This window comes from Theobroma umbraticum, unplaced genomic scaffold, assembly GCF_002168275.2.
Source record: "Theobroma umbraticum cultivar Fairchild unplaced genomic scaffold, ASM216827v3 scaffold_86.0, whole genome shotgun sequence".
NCBI lineage: Eukaryota > Viridiplantae > Streptophyta > Magnoliopsida > Malvales > Malvaceae > Theobroma > Theobroma umbraticum.
Window position 1 is genome coordinate 6087168 of NW_018397263.1, and position 26118 is coordinate 6113285.

At 33.1% G+C, this 26118-nt stretch overlaps 1 protein-coding gene and 2 non-coding genes across 3 annotated transcripts; 1 reads left to right on the forward strand and 2 right to left on the reverse strand.

Moving 5' to 3' along the window:
• Positions 1-3758: 3758 nt before the first annotated feature.
• Positions 3759-3865, reverse strand: LOC149526941 (small nucleolar RNA R71). The gene has a single exon (XR_016351495.1). It is a non-coding gene; the product is annotated as a small nucleolar RNA R71 (small nucleolar RNA).
• A 9341-nt stretch (positions 3866-13206) lies between these two features.
• LOC149526942 (small nucleolar RNA R71) lies at positions 13207-13312 on the reverse strand. Its single transcript, XR_016351498.1, has one exon. It is a non-coding gene; the product is annotated as a small nucleolar RNA R71 (small nucleolar RNA).
• A 7492-nt stretch (positions 13313-20804) lies between these two features.
• LOC110420881 (uncharacterized) lies at positions 20805-21869 on the forward strand. The gene has a single exon (XM_021434272.1). The coding sequence runs from the start codon at positions 20805-20807 to the stop codon at positions 21867-21869; it is 1065 nt and encodes a 354-aa protein (XP_021289947.1).
• The last annotated feature ends 4249 nt before the right edge of the window (positions 21870-26118 follow it).

A 26118-nucleotide genomic window follows, 5' to 3' on the forward strand; every position in this document is an offset into this window, starting at 1 on the left:
AAGGATGATCCCACTTAATCTTTAGTTTACTATTAGAATTATTTTCATTTTTTATTTTTTATTGTTTTATTATATATATATGTTAAATCAATTTAGTGTAATGATTACACCTTTTTCATTGAATACCATGAGGTATCTTGCTAACCCATGGTTTTTCCTTGCCATTTCCTTCCGCTTGCATTTAACTTTGTAACCTACTCGAATTTCATCTTGCTTTCCTTAATATAAATACATTCATCAAATATTCTCTTAACTTTTTATTGTTTACAATTCCACCCTTCAACTTTTTATTCTTTTTAATTAGGTCCTGCCATCATTCCTTTATTTCAATTCTCTTCTATCTTTCTTCCTTTAGATGTGTACAATCAAAATATCGAATTTGCACTTCACCAAGGTGTCACCATAGTATTTAAATATTTACTTACCCGCTTTTACTTTATTTAATAAAGACACGCCGGCCAAGCTAACGTCGTTTTTCTTCCAAATTCTTTCTTACTTCTTCTCCCCCACTTAGATTAGCTATATAATCCTCCTTTATGACTAATTTCAATGATAGACAAAATATTAATATTTTAGTAATATTTTATTAATAAAATATTATTTTATTCCAAAATTCTCCTCTTATCTCCTCGGATCCCAAAATGTCTCACTTTGTCCCAATTCACTTTCGAATCACCTTTTAACTCTCTAATTCATTTTCAATAAAAATATTATTATTTAATTTCTATTTTCTTGCATGCGAAATATCTTATTTCAAACTATTTTTTCCACCTGTCACCACTTTTTGGTACATAAATTTACATCAATTGACCATTCGTCTTGTCAATAAGGTGATATTGGTTTCTATACGAGGGTACAAGGTGTTACAGTCCTAATGATCATGATGAATGTTTTGCAGTAAATGTAGTTGATAGAGTCATGAGTGATGTGCTTAGGGAAAACCACCCTAATGACCCTCTTAAAGCTTCCTAATAATAAATTATAAGAGACTTGATGAAGATGTCATTAAATGTGTGAATTCATTGGATGCCTCTTCCCATGTCATGAAGGCGTAATTTGAGACATTGGATTTCTCATCCTTTTCATTTTCATCAACAAAGCCATTTATTGAAAAGCCATATAAGTTAGAGCTTAAACCTTTGCCAAATCACTTGAGGTATGCATATCTTGGTAACTTGTCTACTTTCTTGTGATTATTTCTTCTACTTTTACTAATATGTAGGAAAGGAAGCTTTTGAGAGTTTGAGAGAACATAAGAAAGCATTAGCATGGACAATTGTGGACATAACGAGATTTAGTCTTTCTATATGTATGCATAAGATTCTATTGGAGGATGATCATAGAGCTACCATCAAGCACCAGAGAAGACTCAATCCAATCATGAAGGAAGTGGTGAAGAAAGAAATCATTAAATGGTTAAATGCTAGCATCATTTATTTTATACTAGATGGTTCATGGGTAAGTCCTGTGCAATATGTTTTGAAGATAGGTGGGATGAGTGTGGTAGAAAATGAGAACAATGAACTCATTCCTCAAAGGACAGTGACTAGATGGAGGGTGTGCATGGACTACTGGAAGTTTAATAAGGACATGAGAGAAGATGATTTTCCTTTGCCATTTATTGATCAGATATTGGATAGGTTGGCTAGTGAGGAATTTTATTGTTTTTTGGATGGGTATTCAGGAAACAATCGGATTACTATATCTCTGGAAGATCAAGAAAAGACATCCTTTACATGCCCTTATGGTGCTTTCACTTTTAGAAGGATGACATTTGAACTGTCTAACGCTCTAGCCACTTTTCAAAGATGCATGATGGCCATCTTCTATAATACGGTGGACCAGATCTTGGAGTTATTTATGGATGACTTCTTTGTGTTTGGTAACAATTTTGGTGAATGTTTGTTAAATCTTGATAAGGTTTTGAGAAGGTGTAAAGAGACGAACATAGTGCTGAATTGGGAGAAATGCCACTTCATGGTGCAAGAAGGCATTGTCCTTGGTCACAAGGTTTCAAACAAAAGATTGGAGGTAGACAAAGCTAGGATAGAGATAATTGAGAAACTTCCACCACTATCTTTGGTAAAAGGTTTTAGAAATTTTCTTGGTCATGCGGGTTTTTATAGAAGGTTTATTAAAGACTTTGCTAAAATTTCCAAAATTTTGTGTAACTTGTTGGAAAATGACGTTTTCTTTAAATTTGATGATGCATGTCATATACCGTTTGTAGAATTGGAAAAGAAATTAGTATATGCACCAGTAATTTTATTCCCTAATTGGACATTTCCTTTTAAGCTTATGTGTAATACCAGTGACTGTGTTGCAGGTCCAGTGTTAGGTCAAAGGAAAAGCAAAATTTTTGATTTTATTAATTATGCTACTAAGACCTTGATTGAAACTCAAATGCATTATATTGTCACTGAAAAAGAATTATTAGTTGTTGTTTATGCGTTTGATAAGTTTCGTGCATATTTGGTTGGCACTAAGGTTATTGTGCACATTAACCATGCAGCAATTAAGTTCTTGATTGCTAAGAAATATGGCAAGCAAGATTGATATAATGGATTTTATTACTTCAAGAATTTGATCTTGAAATCAGAGACAAAAAAGGTATAAAAAATCAAGTAGCAGACCATTTGTCCAAGTTGGAGAATGACAACTAAGATAAGGACTCAACTTTCATTAATGAAACTTTTCCTAATGAACAATTATTGCCTATGGGTCAAAAGAAAATACCTTGGTGTGCTGACTACGTCAATTACAATGTAAATAAACTTCTCCCTCTTAATTTAACTAGCCACTAGAGAAACAAATTTCTTCATGATGTTAGATTTTAGGGTAAAATACTTCTACTTCCCTAAGTTTTAATTGAAATTCTAAACCGGTCCATTAGTTTTTGAAATAGACACGTCACCTTAAAAAAATATCATTCGTTGGACACATAGGTCCATCTGTTAGTCAACCATTAGTGTTTTCGTTAGTTTGATGATGTGATAATATTGAAATAATAATTTTACCTTTTATTAATTTTAAAAATTACTATTATATGATTTTTATTATTTTTTTATTAATTTAAACAAAAATAAGGCAGCATTGATCAGTGTTCTCCTCCCTTGGGGAGCACCAACTGATGATCTCCTTTCTTGGGTATAGGTGCTCCCTTTTCTATAAACTTTTTTTTAAAAAAATAATTTTTTTAATTAATAAAGAAATAAAAGCATTTTAGTCTTTTCATAGTCTTTGTAAACAGTGTTTGCACTTTTAGGGTGGAGTGTCTATTTTGAAAACTAGTTGACCCACTTAGAATTTCGATTAAAATTGAGGGATGTGGGGGTATTTTATTGTAATAATAATCATGGTAACAATGTTGGCATTCAAATTCTTTAAGAGAAAAACACTTTGCAAGATTATGTTGTTCCCCTCTTGCAAGGCTTACAACAAAGCATTAGAAGACCTCTTATCAATGCAAACAATTTTAGATAAAGCTTGTTTGTATTCAGATGATTTAGTCTTCTATTCAATTTGATGGGTTACTTAGTGATGATCCTAATTCCCATCTAGTCAATTTCCTAGAAATCTGCAATACTTTCAAGTATAATAGGGTGATCGACGATACTATTAAATTAAGACTCTTTTCTTTTTCAGTAAGAGATAAGGCAAAGAGTTGGTTGAATTCACTGCCCATTGGATCTATTACTACATGGGAGGACTTGGCTCAAAAATTCTTGGCAAAATTCTCTCCAACTGAAAAGATTACTAAATTGAGGAATGATATAACTTTAGTCACACAATTTGATGGTGAATCCTTATATGAGGCTTGGGAATGATTTAATGATTTGCTTAAAAGAGGTCCACACCATGGGCTTCCTCAATGGCTTTAAGTTCACACATTTTATAATGGGTTGGTCAGTCTAGTCAGATTTACACTTGATGCCACTACTGGTGGGGCATTAATGGGTAAAAATCTTGATAAAGCTTATAATTTGTTGGAAAAAATGGCATTCAATAATTACCAATCTTCATAAGGATCTAGTTCTAGAAAAAATGTTGGTGTTTTATGAGATTGATGCATTGAATGTTATGTCACGACCCAGTTCGTGGGTCCATGACTAACACTTAAGTCCAGTAGGCAAGCCCACTAGACCCGAGCAAGTGTTATAGTTCAAAATCATATAACTTATAAGCAAGGTAGCTCATAGACAAATATTTGTAAATAAGATTTAAGTTCAAACATAAATCGTTATCCTTAGCATATAAATTCATATGAATAGCTAAAGGCCATACATTAACCATTCAATATGGGTTTGTACATAACAAATCTTGTACAAGTTCATATGGCACGGTGTGCCTACGTACACAACAACTAAGTGTAGAGCGAAACCTTGTGACGGATTTAACATAGTGACCCAAATAAAAGGGACCTACTGTATCCCAAAATCGGTTTGTCGATGGACGACCTTTGCTACACATTGTCTAGTGGCCTATTTATCTACACATGGCACTAAGTACTATAATACTCAGTAAGTGATGCAGATAATCAGAATTATATACATATATTAAACATATAATAAATGTTACACTCTTAGTGCATTCACTTGATCTAGCAAACATATCTAAATATGGGGCATATCATCATCCTTAACATCTTTAAAGATCATTACACACATCATTAGACTTACCCCAAAAGCCAAACAAAGTTAGTCAATGCATTCTCCATGGTACACTTTAGTCTTCTCTAAGGCTATCTCATGTCGTATACAAATAAGATCAACAAATGGTCCTCCCCTGGTCATAGCCAAATCACGCATAATGGCCAGACCCCAGAGAATTAAATTATGCTCAAGGCAAAGCCGCTGGCAGAGAACAAATTATGCACCTGTCTAAACAACGAGTAGAGAATCAAGTCATGTTCAGTGTTGAAGCAATTGGCAGAGAATCAAATCACACTCAAGGAAAAGCCATTGGGGGAGAACAAATCATCTTTGTCAAAGCAACAAGCAGAGAATCAAATCATTGACTGGAGTAATCTCTCAACGGTCGGCATCACCCAGAGTATTCTTAGACGGGCGAAATCACGACACTGCAAACGAGAATCACAGGTGTCACTAATACCACCATCCCTACTTACCACCATCCTAGCAGGCACACACATAGTCATAGGGTAACGGCATCCACTTAACCTTAAGTCAAGTCAATGTCAGGAATTCATCCCTCAAATGGAACATAAATCTGCAGTGAGGCCATCATGGCTTTATTTTTCCATATAACCACAAAATATCACAAATCACATTTATCGAGCTTCAATCGTCAATAAGCTTGTTCGAGTTTTACGTGCCTTAGTGATTCATAAATCATAATGCCATATCACTTAATTGGCCTCCTTAGCCTCACATCCATAAACAATTCTCATCAAATATTAGAATACGTGGCTTCACATGCTTAAACAATTAAGCCTCAATAATCATGGTTCACTAGCCATAAATGCATCAACAATCTCATTTTAAATTAGTCATGGCTTAATAGTTGTATAGATGAGCAATCTCACATCAAATCATGCAACAATATTTCATTGACAATTAGGCAATTTATTCCCACATCGTGGTATAGCCATCTTAGTCACAGCATATGCAGAAGCCATTCATATCATACATCACCTAGATGTCTAACAGCTCATGCTTCCCAATAGCAATCACAAGCAAACCCATGTATTAACATATATTAATAATATACTAGCCTAGCATACTCATCTAGGCATGGACATAACAATTCAATGTACCATGGTAGCACATATCATCATGCGTAATGCATCACATGCATTTTTAAAGATAAACCCTACTCATAGTGACAAATTAGAGGTGCTCCACAACCAAGCTTCGATCCTTAGCCTCTAACTGTATTTTAGTTCATAAATGTGCCTAAATTGCTTAATCTTCCTTTAAGCACATCTAAACATCACAAAACTAATTAAGTCTTAGCTTTCGAAAAATGCCAACTTTTCTAAAAATAACTAAATCCTTAGCATTCCAACATAAAAGCTCAAATCCTTCAATAACAAGCTAAACCCATACCTTAGAAGTTGGATTGCATGAATCATAACTCTAAATTCTAGCCAAATAGGGGGACATTTACTTAAGATGGAAAAATTAGATTTCATAGAATCTAATTGATTAAATTAAAAAATAATCAATAAAAATGTTTAATCTTACCTCAATAATGTTTCCCTAAGCTTGGATTAGCTCCAAACTACTCCAAAAATCCATTTGGGGCTTATGGTTTTAAGAGTTTAGAGAAAAAAGATAAGAGCTTGAAAACCAAGCCTTTTTCCCTTTTTCTTTTTCTTGGAAGTGAAAATCCTTGGCGTTGGCATTTAGAATCCAAGATTTGTTAATGGAGTTTGAAGGTTTTGAAGGGTATGACATTTTAAAGAAAACGGTGGAAGAAGGAGAGGTTAAGAGAGAAATGAAGAAAATTTTGATTTTTGGGCTTTTAAGCCCGTTTTGAGTTGACTAGGTATCCTAGGATCGACTATGGAAGGCCTGTTAGTTAAAATTCTACTACGCAAGTATACGTATCGAATAGACAGTATATTAGCAAGTAGAGTATCGATCCCACAGGGAATTGATCTAAAAGTTTACTAAGTACTAAAATTATAGCAAATTAATCTTATCCAAACAATATCAAAATAATATCAAATCAAACTAAGTATTAGCATAATTAAATTAAGAAAAATCAAAATAATAAATACTCAAATAAATATCAAATCAAACAAGCCTAGGATTCAATATCCCTCACACTTCATCTAAATCTTACCTCTCTTCCTTAACTTATCTCAATGGTTTGAATTGCTAACCTAGAGTCCTAAATTATTTATAAGGGTCTCCCGACTCAACTCTATAAAAATATCTATTTTAACCAAAACACTATATCCCTATGTGAATTGAAATTAAAACAAACTCATTAAGTTCAGGTTCTAATCTGGCTACATATGGCCTATAGGTATATCCTATCCTATACGCAAATCAATTAATATGATCATATGCTATCCCAATTTTAGTCTACACTAACTCCCTTTTCAAGTTTGTTTAGGTTTCTAGATCAATTTAATTGGTGGCCAAGCAATTAAAAGCATTAAGAACAAATAGGAATAAACAATTCAAGTCCCATTGAAAATAAGCAAGAAAGTGATTAAAAATCTAGATTACATGTGAGGTCAATTGCAATCCTAGAAAAATAAATAGCTCATAATATCTAATAAAGACAATATCCAAAGAAATTTAGCCATGAATCCAAGTCAAAGAAAATAGAAAAAACACAAAGGTAAGAGAGAAAACTAATAGTTAGAGATTTATGATCTTCATTCTCTCTCCAATCCTCTTGTTTCCTTGCTTTGTTCTTGGCTCCAAATCTCCAGAATAGTTGTTTGCTGCCTCTCTCCAAAATCTCTGAAAAGGCTCCTTAAATAGGCTCCAAATAACCTAATTTTCGAAATCCTGTAATGTCCTTTATTTTTTGGGAAAGTAGCGCAGTGCTGCAGCACTACTTCTCCAGCCTGCAGCACTACTCTCCAGCGCTGCAGTGCTGAGCTCTCTGGAATTTTGTATGTGTGCTTCCTTTTTCAACGCTGCAGCCTTGTTCTCCCAGCGCTGTGGCAGTCTATCAACTTCAAACGTGAGTTTCACCATGATATGTTAAGAACTGGGCAAAGTAGTAAACATAAAAGTTTTATCCCTGTCTCTTGAATTTCCAATGGATTAAAAATCACATCAATTGGACTTCTGGATTGAAATATTTGCTCCAAATACCGCATCATGTTCAGTCTTTACATACTGCTGCAGAGGTCCGAATTGACAAATATTTTGACCATGATCCAATCAGAACTGGGCAAATTGGTGAACATAAACATTGTATCCCTTCTTCTTATAATTCTATTGGTCTAAAAATGACCTCATTTGGAGTTTTTTGAAAGAGATATGGTCAAAATACTGAAACATATACGAATGAAGCTATCACCATACTTGCACTGATTTTCATCAAATGAGTCTTTTTCATCAATTTCCTACAAAAGTCATAAGAGAAATTAGCAATAACTACTCTTAAAGTAATTTAAAATAAAATAACTTAAAATTTAACTAAAATAACTTAAATTAATCACTTAACAAGTAATCAAACTTAAACTAAAAAAACACCTATAATGCTAAAATTTGAACCTAAAATCTCAAAGATCTAGCTACTTAAGCTCTCAAAATGAGTCAAAATAACTGTATATAATAGAGTTATCAAGGCCTGTAGTTGATCTTGGACTAGAAGGCTTGTGTTTCGCCTTTCCTCCTTCACAGGATCAACAATGGAGGATCTATAGTCGATCTTGGTATAGAATGTCCATTTTTTACCTAATTTTCTTTTGCAAGATCAACTATAAAGGGTTTATAGTCGATCTTGGAGTAGAAGGTTTTACATTTCTCCCATTTTTCCTTCATAGGATCAACTATAAAGGGCTTATAGTCAATCCTGGACTAGAATGCTTGACTTCCTCTGCTTTTTACTTTACAAGATTGACCCTCTATGCACTAAGATCGACTTTTTTTTAGTCTAGATTTATAAAAATTTTTCCTTTTGAAGCCTAACCCCTTTCTAAATCTCTTCCACAATTTCAAACCATTCATATATGACTAAAATCTTTAGTCAAATACTCAAACATAAGATCAAAACTCCAATCTAACCATCAAACCTTTAGATTCCTCAAATGCATTCATAAAATTTTTACCTAAATATCGTAAGACATGTTTTCTACACTTAACACATCCACATATCATCAAAGAAGTTTCCAAATATATAACAAATTTCAAGATCAATCTCTACACATAATAGTTCATATACATACTCTACGAGCATACACATCAAGGTTCAAATTTACTCTGTAATAACTTAGCCCTTATCACATATAGGCCATGTAAAAAATCAAGGGTGTTACATCCTTTGACTATATAAGTAGTTGTGTTGATAAAAAGATTTGACCGATGGAAGTTAATGCTGTACAAAACTCTTTCATAACCTATGATTTGTGTAGAGATAACCACTCTAGTAATCAATGTCCATCCAATCCTTAATCAATCTGGTTTATTGGGAACTTTAACAGGTAACAGAATAACCCATATTCTAATATCTATAATCCTGGTTGGAGGAACCACCCAAACTTCTCATGGAATAATAACTCAGGACTTACAAATCAAAGGCCAAATAATCCTCTTGGCTTTCCACCACAAGCAAAACCTCATGTTCTTGAGAAAAAGCCTACTATGGAGGAAATGTTCATGCAATTCATGACAAAAACTAAGGCCTACATAACAAAAAACAATGCCATCATTTAGAATCAAGTAGCATCAATTCGCAATCTTGAAATTCAAATGGGACAAATTGCCAACGTCATCAATAATAGGCCCTAAGGTGCCTTGCCAAGTGACATTCAAGTCAATCCCAAAGGTAAGGCTTAATGTAATGCAATAACCCTTAAGAGTGGAAAAGAAGTTGAAAGGGTGAGTGAAAAATTAATTGAATCTTCAAAAGAGCATATGGAACATGAAAAGGTAATTGTTGAAAATAAAGTTGAAGCTAAAAAGAAAAATGATGGGATAGTTAAAAATCAAGCGAAGTCCTAAGCAAATTATCCTCCTCCACTGTTCCTACAAAGGTTGCATAAGCAAAAGCTTGAGAAGCAATTTGAGAAATTTCTTAGTGTTTTTAAAAAGGTTCACATAAACATCCTTTTTATTGAAACTTTAGAAAACATGCCAAGCTATGTCAAATTCTTGAAAGACATCCTAACCAAGTAAAGGAAATTGGAAGACTTTGAAATAATTGCACTTACTGAGAAGTGTAGTGCTATAATTCAAAACAAGTTTCCACTAAAGCTTAAGGATCTAGAGAGTTTTTCTATCCCTTGCAACTATTGGTAGATTTAAATTTTCTAATGCTTTCTGTGATTTAGGTGCTAGTGTTTCAATCATGCCTTTGCCAATTATTGAGAAAGTTAGACTTAATGAGATACAACCTACAACAAGTTCTTTATAATTAGTTGACAAGACAATCAGATACCCTGTTGAGATTATTGAAGATGTGTTGGTTAAAGTTTGACATCTCTATATTTTAGTGAACTTCATTGTGCTTGATGTGGAAGAAAATGTAAAAATTCCTTTAATCTTGGGATGACCATTTTTGTTTATTGCAAGCACAATTATTGATGTGTGGGTAGGAAAGATAACTTTTAAAGTTAAGGAGGAGGTAGTTGAGTTTAATATTTTCAATGCAATCTAGTATCCATATATAGATAGTTACTATAAAGTGGATTTAGTTAATGCAGGCAAGGGTGAACCTATTTCTCCACCTGCAAGTGAGCAAGCACTAATCTTTGAGTTTAAGCCACTACATTCACATGTTAGACTTATGTAATTGTTGAAAGAGCATCCTCCACCACCATCTAATTGTCCTTTTAAGGTTAGACAACAAGTAATGTTACTTTCTCGATCATGTTTTAAATATTTTCCATGGAAATGCAAATAATGATGGTTGGCCTTTCAATATGGTCAAGATTTATCCTTGTGGAATAATTGAGATTGATAGTGAGAATACGGCCACATTCATAGTTAATGGACAAAGTCTTAAGCCGTGTTTTGAGGATGAAGAATTGCAAAAAGGGGTGTTATAGTGAAGCTAATGACTATAAAGAATTTTTTTTTTGGAGGCAACCCTAGTTTTTCTAATTTAGTTTATTTATTTCTATCTATATTCTTTCATTTAATGATTTTTTATTATTTTTTCATTATTTTACAAGTATCTTCTCTAAAAAAATTTGAAAAAAAAATTTTAAAAAAATAAGGGGCAAAGTGATAACTTTATAATATACAGTTGTTTTGCTACATTATGGGATAATAAAATAGTAAGTCCTAATGTTTTGAGTCAATTTTAGATAGTTTTTAGGTTTTTAGTTAATTAGTTCAAAGCATGTTGATGTACTTTAATTTTATTAATTTTAACATAAATTCATGTTGAAAGTCTCTGTTTAAGTCAATGTTGATTGGGACTTTGATATTGTAGGTTCATATGTGCTTAAGTTGAATGTTGATGAATAAGGCAATGGAGACCATGAGCAGACTTTTACTAAAAATGTCATAGTGTTTTGCTCATAACTTGAGCTATAGAGATCCAATCAACGGGGTTCTTAGACCATTGCAAAGTTGAGATGCAGCCCTACAATTTTCATGCTTACTATTTCACCCAGATCAGCCTTGAAATAAGAGACAATCATGTTGCAAGATGAGCTACTATAATAGTTTGCACCAAGGTAGCACAAGAGTTGTTAGTGCTACGGCCTTGAAGAGCTCAAGGTTGTAGCACTGAAGGGAGCAGCAATGCTCCCACACAAAAACCCAAATGCTTGGCACCTCATCACCCAAGGAGGAATGTTGTGACAACAGATAAAAAGTAAGCAAAAAAGTATATGTCTGGAGCACTGTGACCTTGCTCTAATCACTCTGCGGTGCTTCAGATGTGGATTAATGAAGTGCAGCCAATTGAAAAATGAGTTTTTAGGGCTTGTTGGTGGCTATAAATAAGAGTTTTTCAATGATTGGGAAAGGAAGTTTAGAGAGGCAATAAATGGTAGTTTTTGAGAAAAGAGAAAATGGTTTTCAACGAGAGAAATGAGAAGAAATCAAAGAAATTGAGGATCAAGATTTGACAAAGGATTTGATTTTTCTTTACCCTTCATTGTTTTCTTATTATTTTGCTATAGCAATGATCTTTCTCTGGATTCAGTTATGTCGACTATAAGGGGAATCATGAATTAATTTTGTTTTCTAGGATTATGGCATATTTCATTATGTAGGTTGATTATTTGATTTTTTCTTGCTTAGTGTTAATGAAAATCACATGGTTTATTCAATTCTGCACTTAATGCTTTTCATTGCTTGATCACTAGTTGAAATGTAGTGAGTCTTTAAATGGAACTTGATAGAAGGAGTTTAGAATAGACCATTGTTTTGAATAGCCTTTGTTCGATTCACTTTGGAGTTAGGTGATAGTTTTCTATTTAGGATTAGACATACACCTAAATACCTTAGGCAGCCATACTAAAGCATGTACTAAATGAACTTTTTCTAATTAATTTAAATAGACATATGGGATTGATTTAGGAAAGGTATGTGTGCATGATCTTGATGGATGACATGTACATAATTTGGACTATAGGTTAACCATGTAATCCATTAATCTAAGTTAAGGAGAATAATTTAATTCAGATGAAGTTTTGAAAAACACCATAATCTTAGGTTTTGAATAAATTTTTTTTTAGTGGCATTTTGAGTTTTTTTAATTATTTAATTAATCAATTATTTTTAATTTAATTGATCCTTTGAAATCGAAAGCTTCAATGAGATTATTTTGTTACAAGTTTAGTACTTAGTAAAAATAAGTACAAATCTTTATGGGAAATGAAACGATACTCGACTTACTTTATATTACTTGTATGGCCACGTACACTTGCATGTATTAAACCGACCAACAAGTTTTTAGCTTTGTTGTTAGGGATTTGTTTTCCTATTTATATTTACTGATATTTAATTAAACAATTTCTCTTAGACCAAGTTTTCTTTTCTTTTGCGCTTTAAGGTGTGTTTGACATTGTATGTGCAAAGCACGAAACTTATAGGCTATCTCGTGTGATGTAGGGATTGAGTGGACATTTCGATGATTGAGACGAGAAAGTCAACTAGATTCTAATTCTTTTAATATAATGGATGAACAACCAAGAGAGTGGCAAGTTTAAAAGAGATTAGTTGAAGAGAATCATTCATTAAGGGACGATGCTATCCTTCTAGTACAAAGTATCCCATCAAGCATCAAAAGGCCAACTGCTCAAGCAAATAATTTTGAGATCAAGCCAGCCATCATCATTATGATCCAAATGTCAGTCCAGTTTTGAGGTCTTTCAAATGATGACCTAAATGCTCATATATCTAATTTCTTGGAGATATGTGGCACATTCAAACACAACGGGGTCACAGATGATGTCATTCCATTAAGATTATGTCCATTTTCTTTGAGGGATAGAGCAAAGTTTAGGTTGAATTCTTTACACATAGGCTCAATCACAACATGGCATGACCTTGCCTAAAAGTTTTTTAGAAATGCTTCCTTTTAGCAAAAACAACCAAGATGAGGAACAAAATCACTTCATTCATTTAGTTTGATGGTGAGACATTATATGAGGCTTTGGATAGATACAAGGATTCACTTAGCATTGCCCACATCATGGTTTACCAAAATGGCTTTAAGTTCAAACATTTTATAATGGATTATGCAACCAAGTTGGACATATAATTGATGTAATTGCGGGAAGAGCTTTTATGGGAAAGACCATTGATGAAGCATATGACTTATTGGAAGAGATGGCATCAAACAATTATTAATGGCCATAAGAACGATCCACATATAGGCGAGTAGTCGGAGTTCATAAGATTGATGCTATCATAGCATTAATTGCATAAGTAGATGCTCTAACTAAAAAGTTTGATTCTTTTAGTACTAATCCTATTCAAAGTCCTTTTGTAGTTTGTGACAATTGTGGAGAAGGACACACTAGTGACCAATGTTAAAGTAACAAAGTGGAAACGGTTCAATTCATTGAAAACAAATAGTGAAAAAACACCTTTTCTAACATACAACCCCAGATGGAGAAACCATTTAAACTTTTCATTGGGAAACAATCATGGAGAATCAGCTTCAAGATCAAATATACCGCCTTGTTTTGAACAGCAAGCGAGAGCCCCCATTCCCGATAAGAGATGATCCACAAAAGAGTTAATGATGTAATATATGGTCGAGATAGACTCCATCATCAATAGTCAGGCAACATCACTAAGAAACCTTGAGATGCAAGTTGGACAATTGGCAAGCACAATTAACAGCAAGGCTTAAGGAATATTGCCCAATGACACTGAGACAAACCTAAAAAGGGAGGGCAAAGAACATGTAAAGGCCATCACCCTGGGAAATGAAAAAAAAAAAGATTAAAGGCAATACTCAATAAGCTGACCAAGTGGAGAAGGATGCTCGAAATAAGGCACAAGTAGATAGTTTGAACAAGTGCATTACAAAAAGGAGACTATAGTCACACCACCACCACCCTTTCCTCAAAGATTTAGAAAACAGCAATAAGAAAATCAATTTCAAAAGTTTATGGAGGTATTCAAGAAGCTGCACATCAACATACCATTCGTAGAGGCTTTAGAGTATATGCCTTCGTATGTCAAGTTTCTAAAAGAGATATTGTCGAAGAAAAGATGATTGGATAAGTTTGAGATTGTGGCACTCACTGAGGAGTGTAGTGCAATCATATAGAACAAGCTTCTACTGAAACTCAAAGATCTTGACAGTTTCACAATATCGTGTATGCATTGGAGCATATTATTTTACCAAGGCATTGAGAGATGTGAGGGCTAGTATCAACCTGATGCCACTGTTTGTTTATAAGAAATTGCGCTTGGGAGAAATCAAGTCCACCATAGTGACTTTGCAACTCGCAGATCATATCATCACCTATCCTCATGGCATTGTAGAAGATGTATTAGTAAAGGTGGGCAAATTGATCTATCCTTATGGTACTTGATATAAATGAGGATACAAAGGTTTCAATCATTCTAGGATGACTTTTTTTGCATACCATTGGAACACTTATAGATGTAAAGAAATGAAAGCTTGTCTTGAAAGTCTAAGAACAAGAGGTAACTTTTAATACCTTTAAATCTTTGAAAAATACTAATGTTTACGATGAGCGTTTTGTAGTAAATGTAGCTGAGGGAGAAATAAGATTGTTTCAATTAAACAAGATGGATGAGATACAGTTAAATGCATATGAGAATACCAAGATTTACAAAGAAAAGACAAAACAATGACATGACAAGAAAATTGTTGAGTGACACTTTGAACCAGAGCAACATGTGCTACCGTTCAATTTTCATTTGCAACTATTTCCAAGAAAATTGAAGTCGAGGTGGTTGGGAACATTTCTCATATCAAGAGTGTTTCCATATGGTGTCATGGAATTAGTGGATGGCATAACAAATGCAAACTTTAAGTTGAAGAAATATTAGGGGTGACATATATTGTCAACACTCCTCCATTAGTCTTTTCACATTACTAATTACTTATTTTTATTTTCTTTTTACAGGTATGAAATATTTTCAAGATTAATTATTATGTAAAAAATTTTGCTAGCATTGTGAAAGGCTGCAGCATTGGGAGGCATCCCTTGAGTTCCATAGTAGAACTCAAGGTTGGGGCATTGTTGTTAGAATGGCATGAAACTTGGAGATAACAATTATCATACGCAATGGAAAATAAAATTTAAACATAGCATGCCTTGCTACCACTAATGGATCATCTTGGTGGTTTTAATATAAATAAAACTAGAAGAGAAGTAATCAGAAAAATAACATTGCCTTTACCAAGTGATGTGGCTATCATGATGGTACCTCTTCCTTGACTAACCCATGAACACCACAAAGGGAGCAAAGAACTTAAGCCATTTAAATGCTTGGCCTCCAACGGTTGCAAGAATGGTTACACTTGAACCTTCACAAGGAGGGAGCTTTCTTGGCTATGCCTTTGTGCTAGCAAGGTGGACAACAACTTGTCCTCTTCACACAATCACACTCCACCTAGCCAAATCACAAAGTTAGAAAACTAGGTTTCAAGTCACTTAAGAAAGTGTGCGGCTAGGCTTTTTTGTTAGTTTTTTGATAGCTTAAAAACCTAACTTATGTGTTTCATTTGTATTATAAGGAGTGGCTGAAAAATGATATTTTTATCTAGGTTAATTAACTTCTTAAATTTCAAATAAGACCTCAATATTATGATCCCTTACAATATTGGCCTAACACTTAATTAAACCTTTTTAATTAAGCCATTGTAAATTAAAATTAAATTAAATTTACTTTATTTGTTTGTAATTAAGGCTTTAATATTATAACTAATTATAAAATTAGCCTCATACATAATTAAACTATTTTAATTAAGTCTTCAGAAGTTAAAAACCTAGTGTATGATTTAAGTCCAACTTAAATCATCACACTCTCAATTTAATTCATAATACAGGTTATTGTGTGTGACTCATTAGGTTCCTAACATGTTGACAATGGAATTGAATTATACTTTTTATTAAATTAATTAATTTAATTTCGTAAACCAAGATTGGCATCTAGCAATGTATCATGGCCACCCAATTGTTAGGAAAGTCAAAAGATTCCTTGATAACCTTTCAATGTACAATTATCAGTGTAATTCATTCCCTCATCATATATTTCGAAAATGTTAAGAGCATGGTGTAGTGTCTACTCTTATTAATCTCTATATTTGTTTTTGAAGTTAGATCATTAGTTTATAGAGACTTATGAAACTCTTTTTCATAATTTCTAAGCTGCCATAGACAAGGACTTTAATAAGCTAATATCAACTAAGAACTATTAGGATATGTCTCCTAAATCACTTGGGGTGATGATTCTTTTCTTGACCACTCATTTGTCTTCACATGCTTCATGCTGTACCCAAAAGTATCCTATTTTGGCATCCTTGGTCTACTTGCAGGGATGAAATCAAAGCATAGCATTCTACACAGAAACAACATGGTGTCTCAAGTATAAGGAGTATTTACACAATTGGCACATGAGAAGTATTGTATAGATATTTAAGTGAAATACCAAATGCATTTCTCATGACGGGTGATGTTTAGTAAACTTGTTTTCCTAGGCTAGCACTTACATTCTAGTTTTAAATATCTTTATACTTTAATCTATGAGATTGGTTGCTTACTTCCCAAGTAAGAAACATAGAATGTGCTAGTCTCTAGGTATAATTGATGTCCAGTTGTAATGATACATTGACCAGGAACATTTAGATATTATACTTTGATGCATAAAGATCTCATAACCATAATCAATTACAATTCCCTTACAAGGCATATTAATCTCATGGTCCTCATCCAATTAGATTTATAACCCATTATAATTAACATCTTATTGATGAAGGAAAACTTCTAATCATTAAACATGAATGATATTATTGCACGATTGGAATCAAGCCTTAACTAATCCTAATTGGCTGAAGGGCTCATCACAACAATTGTAGCGCCCTACAACAAGAAATTTGTTTTTTGCATGATGCACATGTGTGTATTAAATCGACCAACACAAAAAAAGTGTCCTGGCACCTTAGGAAAGTGAATACGTGGAATTGTAGCACTGTGGTGCCATACGGGAAGCGTTATGACACTCGAAGCTGACAAGACGTGGGCATTAAGGCCCACAAAGTTATGGATCCTATGGAGTGTGCTGTGATGCCCTATGGTAAAAAAAAAGTGAAAGGAAAAAACCTAAAAGCCTCATATAAATACCTTTTTTCCATTCCCTTCTTGTTCATTAGCCACCCTTTCCTTCTTTCTAAAATTTTTTTTCTCCACTTTCTCTCTACAATATCTTCATCAAATCCTTACCAAACTCTTCTTGCTTTCAAGCTTTCAACATTTGTTCTTCAATACTCGAGTAAGTATACTATCCCTACACTAGTGATTTTTGCAATATTGGGCTTTGTGATATTATGGATTATGGGAATTTTTTTACTGTTTGAGTTGATAGTTCGTAGCAATCAATTGTTGAAATATTTATTTGGAGTTTAATTTTTAGTTATTGTTTAGGAGTTTGCTTTATTGACTATGGCATCGAAGAGGGCTAGAGCTAGTGCCAGTAGTTCTTATGATACGACTAGATTTATTTCTCTTAATGCTTAAAAGAGATATAATGAGAAAATAGTTTATAAAACTCTAGTGCTTGAAAGAGGATTTGATGTTGGTGAAAGTCAGCTTCTAGATTTTCATGCAATTATTCTTGCTAGGCAGTGGACCACATTATGTAAAGAACCTCTTGTAGTTGTGATGCCTTTAGTTAGAGAATTTTATGATAATGCAAAAGAGCATCATAATGGGTCTATTTTAGTTAGTGGTAAATTTGTGCCTTTTACTATTGATGCTATTAATAATTATTTTGAAATCTCCGATGATTTGGTTATTGAATATTTTACTTTGGAGCTGAATTATGAGGAGATAATTAATTACTTGTGTACTGGTAATGGGGAGTGAAAATTATTAAAAGGATTGCTTGTGTCCTTTAAGAGTAACAATCTTCATGGTGACTATAAATGTTGGTTCAATTTCATAGCTTCTAGATTGCTTCCTATTAAGCATGTGAATGATATCACTAAAGATCTAGCTATCTTGCTTTGTTGTATTCTAATTGGTAAAGCAATTAATATTGGATGTCTGATCTACCTCACTATCCCTTGATTTGCTAATATTCCTTGTGAGGGTATCTGGTTTCCCTCATTAATTACTGAGTTGTGTAAGAAAGCTGGTGTGGCATATGTGCTGGGGAAGTGTTGTTTTTCCTTGAAGGTTCAATTGATAATGGCATAATGGAAAAATTTAGCAACAAGAGTCCTCAACTGCGGGAGATAGTTCATTGACTGCAAGACCCCAAGTAGCATGTCCTCTAGTTTTGTCAATGGCACAAAGGATGGAGAGACTTGAGACTCGAATGGACCACCATTAACAGTCCTTTAATGTGATTAAGGAAATGATAGGAGCTTGTGCAAAGCATGTGGGCATGGATATGAAGACTTTCCCTGTGTTGCCTAACGATCCTACCATTGTTGTTGGAGCTGATGATGATGATGAGGAGGAGGATGTCTAGACAATCTTCCTTTTATGGCTGCTTTGAAAAGGGAGTTTTCGTTTTCCTTTTTTTTTAATTTTATTTTTGTAACACAATCCATTTAATAAACATGTTGGTTTTGTCATGTTGCACGTTTAACAAATGTATCCATGTTCGTGTTTAGGATCTTGACACATTTAATTAATTGTGTCATGCTCATATTTACCTATATAACTTTTAATACCCTGTGTTTACATTACATGGTATGTTAAGACACAAGAATCTTGTTTGTCTTGTTCATGATTTTGTTGGATTCTATTTCATTTTAATTCCATCTTGTTCATGGTCTGTTTTGCTTCATGGTGGACTGTTTTTCTTTTTTTCTTTTTAACTTTATTTTTAAGAGTTCAACGAAGAATAAAAAGGTAAGAACATATAAAAAAAATTAAACTCCTCATCTCCTATATTAATGGCTGCACAAAGTAGTCATTTCTATTAATAGCTTGATGACATATCGATGTGGCCAAACTAAAATTAAAAGCAAGGTTCAGTTTTCAATCCTTGAACTCTGCTTTGATCCAATCTTGTGTTGTATGAGCAATTGCTTCCAGATTAATAATTTTATTTTAAATCAATTTTTGTTTATCATAATCTCTATTATAATTATTGAGTAAAATATAATTAGTTGTTGTTTATTGTTGGTTGATGATTGAATGTTTTTAATTATATATGTAAGATGCTTTTATCATGTAGCATGATAACTTTTGTCTATGTATATGTTTTGAGTTATTTTATTATTTAACATATAATATTTTTAATATTAAAAATTAGGTTTTGAAAGTCTTTCATAATTAACGAATATTGATATTTTTATGGTGCCATGATAGAAAATTTTGAAGAAGTAAATTTTTTATGCTGAGAAATGGTGGAAAATATTTTTAACAAGATAATCCAAAAAATAAAAAACATTTTTGGTTATTTATTGAAACAATAAAAAATATTAGATTTTCTAGTAAAATATTTTTTGCAAAAGATTTTTCTTCAACAAGCTATTCGCTGGGTGCTAAATGGAGTCCTAAACTAACATATTTGTCTATCTTTTGAATTATGATCATTTTTCACCATCACAAAACGTGGCATAGAATATTGTTCGTTGATCATGGATAATATGCCATTATTTTATAAGATTGATCGATTGATCAATGTACCTTTTTGTCTTAGAGTTAGGTGGACAAATGAGATCTTCTGTCAAATTTGACTATTAATTAAATTCCATCAAAAGCAAAGCTGACATGCTTCTCTAGCCTATGAACATGATAATATTTCAGCACCCTAAAACGTGGGCATAATAATGTTCATCGTGGATAATTCACACTTGTCTTTTAAGATTGATGATTAGTTAATATACCTTTTCGTCATGAATTAGGGTGTCAAATTTGATCATTAGATTACATCCCAATGACAACTACCATGTTTATGCCTCTTTCTCATGTGATAATTTTCCACTATCATGATCATCTAGGATAATGTGATTCTCTTAAATAGAAGATTGATTGATTAATTGATTGACATATTGTTTTATATTTTTTGTGTTCATGAATAATGAAGCTGAATAAATGAAAATTTCTATCAAATTTGATTATTAAAATACATTTAAACAAAAACTAACACACCATAAATGAAATAGAAGTTTTAAGGTTAATGATTAGCACAAATTCAAATCATTTAAGAATACAATTGTCTTCAATATTAGTCCAAAGAAAGTACAGCAAAAACCATTGAATAATGATTAGTTATCTTACCATACTAAGCAACAAATTAATTTCTCTTACCAACCATCAGTTATATTAGAATTTTTTCTTAATCTCCAACTCAGTTATATTAGATAACCTCGTTTACCAACTCAGCCCTTCAATGATTTGTCCCATCGCTCTCACTATATAAAGACCTCATTGGTTACCATTCAGGCAGCCCAATTCTCTTCTTCACCCCCTGTTAAAAATATATAATTCAATAATAAGAAAGACTGCCGTTTGCCAAGCAATAACCATGGCAAGAAAGAAGGTGAAGCTTGCATGGATAGTGAATGACAGTGCCAGGAGAACCAGCCTCAAGAAAAGGAGGTTAGGCTTGTTGAAGAAAGTGAGTGAGCTGACCACTCTATGCGGTATCAATGCTTGTGTCATCATCTATAGCCCGGACGAAACAGAGCCAGTGGTGTGGCCGTCACACGACGTGGTGGAACAACAGCTTGCACGGTTCCAAAGCATGCCCGAGTTGGAGCGGCAGAAGAAAATGATGAACCAAGAAACCTACCTCAGAGAAAAGGTTACGAAGGCGCAAGAACAACTGACGAAGTGCCAAAGGAGGAACAAGGAAATTCAGATGACCCATTTCATGCATCAAATCACTGAAGGCAAGGGACTTAATGAACTTAACCTCAGTGAACTGCAGGGGCTGACTTGGTTTGTGGAAGAGAAAATCAAGGAGATCAGAAAACGGTTTGAGTTTTCCCAACAAGTTTCTTTTGCACCTGCAGGCGCCCCTCCTCATCCACATCTTCCTCTTCCTCCCCAGGGCCCTGCAGTGAATGAAACGGCCCGAATTGGCTGCGGTAGCGCCTGCCATGGTGGAGATGGGAGGACTTCCATCGAGCCCTTGTTGTGGGACCAATGGTTCATCGATATGATGAACCGGAATGAACTCAAATCTGCAGGCAGCAGTTGCATAAGGAGTGATACGGGCTTACCATATCACCCATTTGCTGGGATTGCTGCAGATGATCCGGGACTACCAAGACACTCATTTGCTGCCGGCTCCAGTGGTTCAGCTGACATGGGGCTGCCGCATATGAGTTTTAGACATCAGGGTGCAGGAGCAGGTGACATGTGGTTGTCTCGTGGGAGGAGCGTCGGTCGCAGCAGTTTTGTCCCTTTCGGGATTGACATAGGGCTGGGACTGCGCCCTTCCGGTGGAGAGGTAGAAAGTAGCCCTGCCAGGAGTAATTTAGGGCTGCCGCCTCTCCTGCGTTTTGAAGGCAGCAGCAGCGGCGTTGGCAGCGATATCGGACTGCCATTTGATGGGAAAACCTGGCCAAACAACTTCTCTCCCTGAATTTAATTGGCATAGTTGTTCAGTTGTGTGTGTATGGGAGGTCATATTCGAGAATGTATATGAGTCGGACCTAAATTAGTTTCCCTATTTTCTTTTGTTATTCATTTATTGGCCAGGTTGTTGTTTTGTTATTTAGTTTAATCTAATAATGATTTAACAAACATATTATTGGCCTGTCCTTGTTATATGGGTTTATATTTAATGCACTGACATTTATAATCTCTATTCTCCATTAGGCCAACTAAATTGTCACCTCATTAAAAAAGAAAAATTAAAAACTTTTAGAAATTTAAAAATAAATATTGATACTTTTAAAAATTTTAATTACATAAAAAAAAATTTCTCACTTATCTCTCCTTCTCTTTTTCCTTGACTTTTCTTTTTTCATACTTGATCTTATAATGGTTTATGGTTGTGTTGTTGGTGGAAATTGTCAAGTGAATGCAGATCTTATATTTTTAGAAACTTGAAGGATCATTTCATTTTCTTCTTAACAACATATTTGTAGTAGTCTTCGAGGATGATGATTCCATCGTTGGTTTGCCTTTTTACCGTTGAATTTGAAACAAATGGAGATCTGTTTAACTAAATTCTTTTGGAGACTAAACCATAGTCTAAATAAAAGCAGTTGGGTTTTTGTTTTCCTTCATCACAATTGTTTTAATTCGATGGGCTCCTAAAACTCTATCTTTCTAACATTGTACAAGATATGCAAATTCCACTGCAACAAACCATGCTATGCTTCTTGACAACCCAGTTTTCTCAATCTTACATGTATGCAAATCCTTGCCCCAAAACCGAATTCAAACCAAACGAGGCTTAATGTCGATTGGTTCTTTTCCAGCCACCTTATCACCTTCTGTGCCTTGTCGAGCACAAAAACCTTGCCCATTGCGTGCTAGTGGGAATTCGAGTTGGCATATAAGGTGTTTCCAGCAACAGCACAACAATAAATCATTATGAGGAAGAGAGAGTTGAGAGAGAAATAAGCTTGATTTTATTTTTTATGTAATTAAATTTTTTTAAAATATTAATATTTATTTAAAATTAAAACTCTTTTTTGAATCAATCTTTACCATCCATTCAGAGTTATGATACATCATACAAGCTCCATAATTATCAAAATTATAAATAAAGAATAAACAATTTAAATTTTTAATTGTAATTTAGAGTCCATGATAACATATGACTTCTTGTTGAATAATCACTCTATTTTCTTATTATCCATCTTTATTTAAAAAGAATTAATAATAAAATAAAAGAGTTATAGTCAAATATGGAGTCTCCATTCTATATTCACTCATGCAAGAGTTCTCTAACATTATCTTAAGACAACTCTTATCTTAATTAAGACAACACATATATGTTTGTCTAAATTAAGACAACTCTTATATTTAATTAAGATAACATATGTATCTTGTCTAAATTAAGACAAATCTTGTAATAATTAAGACAACATATAAATTCTTGTCTAAATTAAGATAAGTTTCGTCTTACAACATACCTTTTTGTACATTAATTTAAGCAATTAAAAATTCATGCATTGCAGTCGAGCATTTGGCTCATTAGTAGGTGCATTATCCCTCTACCTAAAGAATAGGGTTTGAATCCCCTACCCCCAATTAAAAAAAATGCATGCATTCCATCTTAAAATAAGTTGAATTCTATGAAGGTAAGTGAGGAATTTATATAGATATAGATATTCCAAGCTCCAATAAACTTAGAATTATTCTTAATCTAATTTAAAATAATTTAAGTTTATTAACTATGAAAGTACTCCACTATAGATTTATAGTTACACTCTTGGATTACCTACATTTACAAGAAATAATCCACTATTTAATATTTAATATTAATTGTCCAATTACAGACCTCATATGTTAAACCCTCATAACTATCTAATAACAAAAGGTGAAATTATTGTTTTACTTTTTATGTCAAATTTTATCTCCTAGTCTCAGATTTCATCCAATTGGTGATCCAATACTCTAGATTTGGTCTTTTAAGTTTCTAGATATGATGAGTAGCTAATTCATCAATCATTGAGCTCAAATTAATTACCAATCTTTGTGAAATCTATAAGAGTGATGTTAGTGCTATGAACTCCATATTTTGGATATATGTTCCCTAATGCTTACCTCAATTATAATAACAATATACAAAGTCTAGATCAACATAATATGATGAGTAGGCTCATTGAATATCAAACATTATAAGAAGGTAAACACGAAATCTATTAGGATTTTGATTCTACCGTAAGTGAAAGCATAAGTGTGAGATCAAGTTTTATGTAATGGTAAAACTTAAACCTAATTCTCACTCAATGTTAGTTCACATTATAGTGTCATTACTTGAAGTCAACTACTTTGGTAATGTGAGACTCATAATTCTCTTGAAGTGAATTATATTCCTTACATTGGAAGTAATCTAGACACTACAGCCTTAACATAATAACATGACCAGCTTTATTATTTGGCTGTGAACAATTTTTAGATTCAATTAAAATACATATCTCCTATGTATGACTCTTCATACAAATCTATTTTAATATTTCAATAGAATTATGATACCTTTATAACTAGAAAATAAATGCTTACTTAAAACAAACCCTTCATCTTATTATCAAAATGTTCTTTCATTATAAATAAAATAAATAGAAATTAACATGAGAATATACTTGCTTTCCAAGACTTCATATTTTGAAATTCCTAACTAGTGTTGTATAGTTTATTAAAGGAGTGGAGACATTAAGTAACAACTATAAAGGAGGCAAGGAACTTGAACACCTTTAAGTTAGATGAACTTATATGTTCACTTCTTACATATAATATTTCTCTTAAACATGACAGTGAGAGAGAAAAAGCACTGGAAGAGAAAGAGAAAGACAAAAGAATGGGTGTTGCTCGTAAAGCTACTTTAGAATATGAGGAAACAAGTATAGAGAGTGATGAAGAAGAAAATTATAAAGAATTAGCTGATAGCTCTGTTATATAGAGTTATTTTGATACATTTTGGGAGCTTACATAGCTAGATCTTTGAGATTTTAGGTTCAAATTTTAGCATTTTAGGTATTTTTCTATTTTAAGTTTGATTACTTGTTAGGTGATTGATTTAAGTTATTTTAGTTAAATTTTATGTTGTTTTGTTTTAAATTACTTTAAAAGTAGTTATTGCTAATTTCTCTTATGACTTTTGTAGGTAATTGATGAAAAATGCTCATTTGATGAAAATCAGTGCAAGTATGGTGATGGCTTTATTCATATATATTTTGGTATTTTGATCATATTTCTCCATACAAAACTCTAAATGAGGTAATTCTTAGACCACTAGAATTATAAGAAGAAGGCTACAATGTTTATGTTTACCAATTCACCTAGTTCTGACTGGATCATGGTCAAAATATTTGTCAAAACCCAAGCACTGTAGCAGTATGCATAGATTGAATATGATGCGGTATTTGGAGTATATCTTTCAATCTAGGAGTTCAATTGATGTGATTTTTAATCCATTGGAAAGCTAAGAATAGGGCTAAAATTTTTATGGTTACAACTTTTCCTAGTTCAGAACATTTCAGGGTGAAACTCACATTTGAATTTAATATATTGCCATAGCTCTGGGAGAACAAGGCTACAGCGTTGATGAAAGGAAGCACACACACAAATTTCTAAAGAGCTCAACGTTGCAGCACCAGGTAATTTTTCAAAAATAAAAAAAAGTTGACAAGATTTTAAAAATTAGGTTATTTGGAGCCTATTTATGGGACCTTTTTCAGAGATTGTAGGGAAGAGGTAGCAAACAACTATTCTAGAGATTTGAAGCTAAGAACAAAGCAAGAAAACAAGAGAATTGGAGGGAAAATCAAGATCACAAAGCTCTAACTATTAGTTTTCTCTCTTACTTTTGTGTTTTTCTTATTTTTTTTGACTTGGATTCATGGCTAAATTTCTTTGGATATTGTCTTTATTAGATACTATAAGCTAATTAATTTTTCAAGTATTGCAATTGAACTCACATGTAATCTAAATTTTTAATCTCTTTCTTGCTTATCTTTAATGGGATTTGAATTGTTTATTTCAATTTGTTCTTAATGCTTTTAATTGCTTGGCGACCAATTAAATTGATTTAGGAACCTAAACAAACTTGAGAAAGGAAATTTAGTACAGACTAAAATCGAGATAGCATATGATCATATTGCTTGATTTGCATATAGGATGGGGATATACCTATAGGCCATATGTAGCCAAATTAA